General features: G+C 38.2%; 1 protein-coding gene across 24 annotated transcripts in view; it reads left to right on the top strand.

Annotated features, from left to right (window-relative positions):
* macf1a (microtubule actin crosslinking factor 1a) overlaps window positions 1–10,113 on the top strand; it is a 599,766-nt gene that overhangs the window by 582,086 nt on the left and 7,567 nt on the right. For 17 of the 24 annotated variants that reach the window (XM_063033713.1, XM_063033717.1, XM_063033723.1 and 14 more), the window contains 3 exons: window positions 5,465–5,676; window positions 7,505–7,615; window positions 9,992–10,103. In XM_063033713.1, coding sequence (XP_062889783.1) covers window positions 5,465–5,676; window positions 7,505–7,615; window positions 9,992–10,103 — 435 coding nt within the window. The remainder of the gene's footprint in view (window positions 1–5,464; window positions 5,677–7,504; window positions 7,616–9,991; window positions 10,104–10,113) is intronic. The other 7 variants (XM_063033725.1, XM_063033724.1, XM_063033726.1 and 4 more) reach the window with 1 other exon arrangement.

Here is a 10,113-nt window from a genome sequence, read left to right on the forward strand (position 1 = left end):
ATACCCTCATCAAGTCTATCCATTACCTCATCAAAAAAAATTCTATCAAATTGATTAAGCATCACTTGCTCTCAGCGAATCAATGCTGTCTTGAATGAAATCGTCTCTATTTTTCATCAAAGTAGCTCTTAATCCCTTCCCAAGTTAATGTTTTTTAATATTTTCCCACCACTAGGGCTAAACTAGTCGACCTGTAGTTACTGAGCTTGTCTTAGCATTCAAAGTTCGGAGTAAATTTATTATCAAAGTGCATATATGTTTTCCATAAACTACCTTGAGATTAATTTTCTTGCAGGCATTTAGAGAGAATAAAGAAATACAATAGAATCCTACTAATAAAATGCATAAAAACTGACAAACATTAATGTGTAAAAGAAGAAAACTACAAATAAATATAATTCTGAGAACCTGAGTTTTCAATGTGAGTTGTAACATTTGCCAATCTCCACTCCACTGGTACCATCCCCATACCAAAGAGGTCTGGAGATTAATATATCATCTTGAAGTTCAGACAACTTTTCTAATACCTTAGTACAATCAAACTTTAACATACTTAGTGTCTCAACTGTCTGTTCTACTTTTAATTTGGAAGCGCCACTTCCCCTGGTGAAGATATATGCAATTGACTCAGTTTGTACCTTAAGAGTGCCTTCAGCATTCAATTACAAATTAGCATGTTTGCCCTTAAGGTGCTCCATGTACTAATCCTTTATTTTGCATGTGTAGAACATGCTTTAATTCCCATATATGTTGGCAGTAATTCCCAGCCTTTTCTCCTAGGCTCTCTTTGCCTCTCTTACTTTTCACTTCCTCTCCATTCCTTCATAATCAGCCTCATACTTGTTGGTATTTGCAAAGTGACACTTGTCACCCACAGTCTTTAATCACACCATCGCTTCATTTGCAACAGGGCTGGCGGCCAGCCATTTCAATTCCGATCTCCATTCCCATCGCAATAGGTTGGTCCGTAGACTCCTCTACTGCCGCGATGAGGCTGCTCTCAGGTTGGAGAAGCAATACCTTGTATTCCATCTGGGTAGCCTCAAACCTGACAGCATGAACACCAATTCCTCTTAACTTACTGTAATTACTACCCCCCACCCTGTTTTTGCATTCCCCCATTCTAGCTCCCCTCTTAGCCCTTCTCCTCGGCTGCCTGTCTCTGATGCCCTCCTTCCCTTTCTCCTATCGTCCACTGTCCTCTCCTATCAGATTCCTCCTATCACCTCCTAGCTTCTCACTTCATCACCCCACTGCCCCACCCACCTACCTTCCACCCCACCTGGCTTCACCATTACCTCCCAGCTGGTGCTCCTTCCCCTCCCCCCCCCCCCGCTGTCCTAATCTGACTTCTCCCCCAGCCCCCTTCCTTTCCAGTCTCAATGAAGAATGTAGGCACGAAATGTTGCCTCTTTATCCCCTCCATGGATGCTGCCTGACCAGCTGAGTTCCTCCGGCATTTAGTGTTTGTTTCGACGGTCTCTTGTGCTTTTCCTTCACTTGTTTTGTCACCACCCAGGAATTAGCATTTAGCCGTGACATTCTTCAGAGAAAAAAACAAACCGAAATAAAAGGGAGGATAATAAAATCTGCTGCTAACCTTGAATGGGATAGATCCACAGACAGCCTGGTTTCAGCTAGAATGAAATTTTAGAAAGAGGTGGTTAAAATTAGCCCCATACCAGTGAGTAACTAGGACTGTAAGTGTGTGGTCTGTGCCCATTAGGGTGGACAGGTCATTTTCTTATTGCAAGTATAAGTAATGCTTTATATCACAACAACCCAATTAATTATTTTTTCCTCTGCCTTTCTTCTTCACCACAGCTGGCCTAATTTTAATGTTAGGATCACCTTCTCCTAAATATTTCCCTGCTGAAGCATAATGCATTTGACCCACCTCAATCCCCCAAATCTGATTCAGCCATTCTCTAAAAATTATTCCAGACACATTTTAGAAACTCTTCACCTTCTGTACCGTTGTTTACGTTGAGGTAATTAAAGTCCCCCTATAGTTTCTACATTTATCTGCAGACCACTGCTTGAGTGGATAAATTCATCTCTGCATACCGCAAAATTATTTTAAAATTATTAAGTGATCCTTTATTTAAGGATATTTTAAAATTTGTATCATGTTGCAAATTTACCTTTGGATAGAAATTCATCTCTGATTATAATGTGCACATCGTTAGTCTCCTGAACTCAGTTCCACAGAAATTAATGGGACCAAACTTGACAAGTAGAACATGACTCACCTACTCTAATGTTATTCCCAGTTAGTATAAGTAACTGGGAAGAAACCAGTGGATGTAGTGCATCAGTCTTCCATAAGCTTAAGGCTCTTATCTGTGCCAATAATGATTAAATGAAAAAAAAAACATTATAGTTGTAGATAAGTGGTTCTGTTTCAAGTTGGCAACCTGTAACTAGTGGGGTTCCAAATAGATCAGTGCTGAGTCAGTTAATGAGAATTTATATTAACGACTTGGAGAAAGGCTCTGTATCCAAGTTCAAGGATAGGTGCCAGGAAAGCGAGAAAAAAAACTGCAGACTGGCTAGGTAAATGGACTGAAGAAAAACAGGTGGAGTATAATGTAATAAAGACCCTCCACAGTTGCAAAGAGTTTAATAAATCTTGCCCGCATGTATGCAATTCTGATCTCGTTATTTAAGGAAGGATATACTTGGCAGCAGTGCAGAGAAAGTTCATATGGTTCCTCTGATAAAGGAGGTAGTCGTCTAAGAAAATACCCAAGGTATAAAAATTCTGGAACTTTATTTATGAGGTAGTTGAGTGTGAGGCAAGGTCTCAGGGTAAGGGTCTGGATAAGGATGGAGACCTGATGGAATTTCTTGGAGGAACTGTGAGTGTTTGAAATTCCATATCCTGGAGACATATGAGCGCAAGTCATTAAGTATATTCCAGAAGGAGATAAATGGAGCTTTAGACGTCCAGAATTCAGCGCTATGCAAATCAAGCAAGAAAATGAATAAGAAAAAGGCATATAGTCAGCCAAACTCTTGTTAAAGAACTGATTGTGTTCAAGAAGCATTGAGGCCTGTCACTCCCCACTCCTTACATTCAGATGAATTTCAACTCTGTCCCTCAACTAGTACATGTGTGCACTATTTTGGTCTTCCAAATTGAGTTCAGTGCTGACATTGCAACCTACACACCACAAAGCCTCGCCTGTTACATTGTAGCCACCTCCTCCTTTGTCAAGTTCACCTTTGTCTATCATATAACAAAAGGTGATTGAAGTTTTGTTTGTTATTCTTTGTACTTTATTTATTGTGATTTTACTTTAATATTTTATTAGTAAAAGTTTTTATCATTTGCATCTAAGTATGTTTAGACTCAACAACCAGTCAGCCAAAGCCACTGGACTCATAATTGAGAAACAAGATCAATTCGTTGCCATTTTTAAAAAATTGTTTATCAATTGAGTTACAGCGTGGAATAACCCCTTCTGGCCCTTTGAGGCACACTGCTAGCCCAATCGCAGGAAAATTTATAATGACCAATTAGCCTACCAACCAGTATGCCTTTGGACTGTGGGAGGGAACTGGAGCACCCGGAGGAAACCCACACAGTCACGGGGAGAACGTACAAACTCCTTACAGACAGTGGTAGGCATTGAACCCAGGTCACCTGTACTGTAAAGCGTTGTGCAAGCCACTACATTACTGTACCGCCCTGCTTTATCTGCTTTATTTCGTTATTTCAATTCTTTGTTATCAGACCATTCTAAAATTCCTCACATCATCATTAACAGCTCTCAAACTTCAGTTTTTGTTAATGACTTTGCCTATTCTTTATGGACTATTGGTGGTGTCAGCCTCAGTAGGGTTGTGTCAGTATCACCCATGACACAGTCTGCATTTCAACAAAAAGTCCAAAGCAAATTTATTATCGAGATACATACGGGCCCGCACAGTAGCACAGTGGTTATCACAACGCTTTACAGTACAGGTGACCCAGGTTCAATTCCCGATGCTGCCTGTAGGAGTCGGTACAGTCTCCTCGTGATTGCGCAGGTTTCCTCCAGGTGCTCCGGTTTCCTCCCACATTCCAAAGACATGATTAAGCGTAAAGGAATGCAATGAAAAACAGTGGATCTTGCATTTCAACTGAGATCTCAGTAACACATACATTGACATTGACATTGAACATGATTAACCATGCTTTTTTATTGTGAATAAGAATAGAATTTGTAAAGTTCTCCTGTAACAAATTCCCAAAAAAAATACCAAGTTAGTTTAGTTTCTTTGTAGATCCAACTGTTAAAGTGGCAGAGGTCTCTTCCCAATTACTGTTCATTTTTACGGTCCTCTTCACAGTGAAACACAGATTTGTTTTATTGTTTAAGTGGTATTGGTGTAACCAAGTTTTACTTGGCAATTTGAATAAACAGCTAAAAGGCCAGATGGGTACGGTAATGTTTAGTAACTTCAAAACATTAAACTAATTCAAAGGAAAATACAGAGTCGGAAAACACGAGGTACGCACGTATCACGTGGTAGTGTGATGACATATGCAATTAACATATTTACATATAAGCCATAATTATTTAAATGAACAAGAATGCTTAATCAACAACATATTTACCAGATTACTCAAATATTATTGAAATGTTAAATACACAAGAGGTACACAGATAGACAGATTCAAAAGTATCTTCCTTACAACTTTTGAAAGTTTATTTTAGAATATTCCTATTCGCTCTCTTTTACAGTGAGTAATTAGCAGAAAATTGGTCTATCAATCCACTTGAAAATGAACTGTGAGGATAAATTTGGAAGCGGACCGTTTTTCCTTGACACTGATAAATAAAATGATAATAGTCAAATGCCCAGCTTGTACCTGTAGGGAAAGCCTTTTTCAGAAAGTCATCCACCCCTCTCATGCATATTTTGCTGCAGCTAGGAAGCTGTTTTAGTGTAGGCTGTGAACAGTGCGGGAATTCCCATCGTGTTGCCTTGTCATCGGATCAGAGATGTGCATGCAGCATGGCAAAAATGGCAACTTTGGCCTGGCATTCACTTCTTCCATTTTTCTCACAAACCGTTTGCAGACTGAAGCAAATCCACCCCATAATCTCGTCTCATGACTGAATAAACTGTTTTGCCTCTAGCAATCTTTGAATCTTTGAGCTTGTGAATATCCTTACAGAGAACCAGCTACATTACAACAACTGCATTTGAGGAAGAATATAATCTATATCATTTAAATTCATAATGCTATGTTGCTGAACTTCATAGTATTGTAAAACAAGCTTTACTGTGCTGCATGTTCAGCAGTTTCAATACAGTTGCTGATGTGAACTACAATTTTGCAATTTTTAGGTTTAATTGTACTGATATCATTGGTAGTTAGTTTGAACTGAGATTTGTCTGCTTTCCTGCAACAGCTATATAGATTTTGGCTTCATTATTTTCTCATTTTTATGTTTTAATTTTCCTTCAGCAAGAGGACGAACCAATTTAGAACTGCGAGAGAAATTTATATTACCAGAGGGAGCATCGCAGGGTATGGCACCTTTCAGGATTAGAGGTCGCAAATCTAAGCCTTCGTCCAGGGCTGCATCTCCAACCCGATCAAGTTCCAGTGCCAGCCATAGTAACCACAGTTGTACATCTGTGCCTTCGTCACCCGCCACTCCAGCCAGCGGAAATAAGGTAAGCATTTTTTTCTGTAGTTTTAAAGTAAACTCTTTTCATTGTAGTCCTACACCTAATGAAAATATATGAATTGAATCAGTTTTCTATATTTCCAAGTAAAATATATCAACAGTGTACTATTTTTGTAACCCTTCATTACAGATACAATGCCATGAAATCAATATTAACAAAAATTGTGTTCTCTGGGATTTAATAGTATAATATCTGTTAAATGCACAGAGTAAAACAGTACACAAGAAATATTAAAATGAAAACTCCTTTTAAGACGTAATGGTAAACTTATTGATACTAACAAACACGAGGAGGTCTGCAGATGCTGGAAATCCAAAACAACACATACACAAAATGCTGGAGGAACTCGGCAGTCCAGGCAGCATTGATGGAAGAGAGTAACCGACCGACGTTTTGGGCTGAGACCCTTTATCAGGACTGGAAAGAAAGGGGAGAAGTCAGTATAATGGGGAGGGAGGCAAAAGTACAAGGTGGCAGGTGACAGGTGAAACTGCAAAAGGAGGAGGGAGTGAAGTAAAGAGCTGGGCAGTTGGTTGGTGAAAAGATAAAAGGCTGGGAAATGGGGAAATCTGATAGGAAAGGACAGGTCCCCTCCTTTCTCCCTTTCTTTTCCAGTCCTGGTTAAAGAGTCTTGGCTCAAAACATCAACTGGTTACTCTTTTCCATAGATGCTGCCTGGCCTGCTGAGTTTGTGCGTGTTGCTTAAAGGTATTATGTTTGGTCTAGTTTACTGTTACTGTCAGCCATATAGTCACCCTCCATAACTGAATTAATAATAGTAGGGGTTCAGGATTATTACCTGCCTTTTAAGTTTTTGAAAAAAATCAATGTTCAACGAGGTACAAGTACAAAAAACTGTTTTCCAATAGTGAATATCACACGATGTGTATGGTATATTTTCTCCTTCACTTACCCAATGTTCATGTAAAATAAATTGATCTGTAATTTTCATTCTAACCTGTGAACAATCAGATGTTCATGGGATTTTCAAAAAAAACACTGTTGCTGAAGATGTGTTTCTCATTAGTCCAAATTTTCATCAGAGGAAACGTACTTCAAAGCAACTTTTGGTTCTGTCCTATTATAGTACAGACTATTTGGTGGAACAACAAAAAAGAACTTTCACTCTCTGTAAAACAATTGAAGTTGTTGTGTACTAATAATCTTCATACAGGGGCACAGGTTATATTTCTTTATCATTACTCAATTCCATGGCATTTTTTTTCTGTTGCATTCATTTTAATTAGTAATATGACTCTTAAATTGAACAAGATTGAGCGCTTGGAATGACCAGAGATTAATGTAGCCAAAGTAAATTAAAGATGTCTGAATCCAAGTTCTGTACTTCTGTCATCTCTTTTTTTAAACAGAGCATTCATTAATCAGGATCAGACTTTCTTAATAAATTCAATTGAGATATTAGACGTGCGCCTAATTAGAATTTGTTTAAAAAAAACTCTTACAAAGCCACATGTGTGATTTGATTTTGATTTAAAGGGAAGGCAAAAGGCTACAGTATTTTGGTAAATATTATTTTTGAACACAGGAACAGTCTGGTCTCTTTATTTGTAAAGAAAGGTGGTTTCTTGTTCAATGTTTTATAAAGTTCTTGAAATTTGTGAATTTTTTGCACAAGTTTCTTATATTTCAGTTTAATTGTTTATTATTTGGTGATTTTTAACATTTCATTGTTCAACATTAATTTTATGTTAACATTTGCTCATCCTTTTAACCCCTTTTCTTTTACCATCTTATGTCCATCTTGCTTCTAATCCTCTCCTACTCCATCCTACCTTCCTCCCCCACCTCACAGACGCCCCAGACCTTCACACGTTGTTATGACAAACCTTGGTTGACAAACAGTAAGGCTTCTACTCCCTCTAAGTGCCTAGACTCACATGTGTTCCAGATCCCCAGCATTGAGGTACAGTATAAAGCACACTAAGGTAGTAAGAAGACTCAATGAGATAACAGAGCAATGGTAATCAACAGTGAGCAGCATCTACTGCCTAGATAAACCACAAAATTGTACTCAGGGTTACTCTAGGGGTGTGCTAACCTCTGTTTAAATTAAAATTCGCTGTTTGGAAATTATTGGAAAATATTTAGCAATTGTGTCAAAATGTATAATAAATGATAATCTACAAAGACACTTGGAATTACATTGATGTTTTTAATTCACAGTACCAAGAATTACAGAAATGTGTGCATCAACTATATTTTAAGCTTAAGCTTTGGTAGGAAAAGTATACTTTCAAATAGAGGTTTTATTCTGAAACTAAAACCTCAATTTAGTTGAAAAAAAATTTACAAGTAGATAACATAGCTTTTGTTTGTTGCACATCTCATTTTTAAATGGGCATTATTAGTCCAGAAAGTTGGTTCCAAATGAAGCAAAAAAAAAGCTCCATACTGCCTCCAAAACTGGCGCTCCCTCCTCCTCTTGTTTCTGCTTTGGGTTGGTTAATTTAAATAATCAATTAACTCAAACTTGTGGTCGGCATTACATCTGTGCATTCTTAATCATCTTACACCTCTTATGGGGCTTTCATTATTCCTAAGTGACCAAGTCAACTTACTTTGGACGTTCTCCATCCATATTACATTTACACTGTGAATCATTAGTTATAGTTAGAGTGGAGAATCAACGTCACAATTTTGGTAATAAAGAAGCTGTAGGTTCCCAATATTTGCATAGTTGGCTTCCTGGTTAATTGTGAGGACTGTGGTCGGGTGCAAGTAGATGGACTCGGTAGAAGACCAAGCCGGCACAGACTAGATGGGCCAAAGACCCTGCTTATGTGCTGTAGTTCTCTATAACTAAATTAAGAAATATAACATTAAAATCTTTAAATAATCCTTCTATTGCAAGAGTTCCCAACCTTTTTTATTCCATGGACCAATACCATTAAGCAAAAGAGTCCATCAATCCCAGGTTAGGTTTCTTCGAGAATGGGTTTCAGTCTGTTTTTGACCACAATGCGGAAAAAAGGAAAGGCTTTCTCATAGCGTTCCTTGTCTAAACTGTTCCATACTGAGGAGATTTGCTTGGGAGGCGATTGAAATCACAGATGAGGGGAAGCTCATTAAGGGGGGGGAAACTGAAAAGAGCAGAGTTGGAGGTGACTGCCTGTCCTGGTGGAGTTACTGGAACTTAAGTGTTAGTGCCGTGAAATTGGATTTTTTTTAAACTATGACCAATTTTTAATAGGGAGCAGGTGCACTCATGTTACCATATGCCAGTGCTCTGTCATAGAATTTGCTTTCAGCTTGCTTGCTTGTCATATTCCAGACCTTGTGCCTGATATCCATCATCTGAATGTTTCACATACCAAATAAAATGCTTTCTCCTCATATTACCAGGATTTCTGTATTTCTAGATTCGTGTAGCAGCTTTATCATATGCTCAGGGCATTCCAAAGCTAGTAAATCATTTTGAAACGAGGATTTTGCTGTAATTTATAAAACATGATCCTGTGATAGGTAATTAGAGAGTAATCTGGTTTGGTGAAAGTAGTTGGAAGGAGACCAGAAAACTCTTGGCTCCTCTTTTGAATGGTCCCATAACACATTTGAGGAGATGGAGCCTGAGATTAATACCTCATCCAAAAAAGCACCACTTCCAATCACTTTTCCCTCTGTACCGTACAAGTGTCATTTTTAATTACAAGCTATAATCTTATATCTTAAATGCCAAGCTGACACTTGAATGTGCTTTAGTGTTAAGTGAATCCTCGGTTCCCGGACTAATATGATAGGACAATTAGCATTAAATATTGGCACCAATGAAGAGAATGAAATTTATGTTAGCTTCTGAAAATGTTAATGAGTGTTTATATTCTGTGTGATTGAATTATTTTCTCATTTGGTATGTGGGCTAGATCTTAGGTTCTTTATATTAATGTTATTTGACATATAAGCATCAAGGTGAAGCTCCAGTTGCTGAGGGTTTATTACATATGCTTGGCTAGATAGATTAACAAAATCCTAGTCAAGACAACAATAAACTCATCATGTCATATAATCCAGACAGTAAGATTCAGCCTCTAGAGCAGATTTGTAAAGAAGTGAAAGTTAATCACGCATGGAGCCTTAAATAACGAAAGGAAAATATCCTCAGTACCAGAATTTTCTACATCCCCCCCCAGCTACTCTGGTATTATTGAGAAGAAGACATTTGTAACTGACTGGAAAATTACGATAATCAACGGTGAACGATGTGGTAACCTGTTGACATTGCATTTATTGTTCTTCATTGGTCTGTCAATTGGCATTTTAAAACTTCTGTACTTCAAACTAGGTGACTTCCGTGCAAGGAAGTAAACTCAGACGACCAAGCTACCACTCCAGCAAGGTCTCACTCAGTGGGGACAATGGAAACGTGCCTACAGCCGCCAAGGCCAGCAAAACTGGTGAGTTCCC

This window comes from Mobula hypostoma, chromosome 26 (genome assembly GCF_963921235.1).
Source record: "Mobula hypostoma chromosome 26, sMobHyp1.1, whole genome shotgun sequence".
In the NCBI taxonomy this organism is placed as follows: domain Eukaryota; kingdom Metazoa; phylum Chordata; class Chondrichthyes; order Myliobatiformes; family Myliobatidae; genus Mobula; species Mobula hypostoma.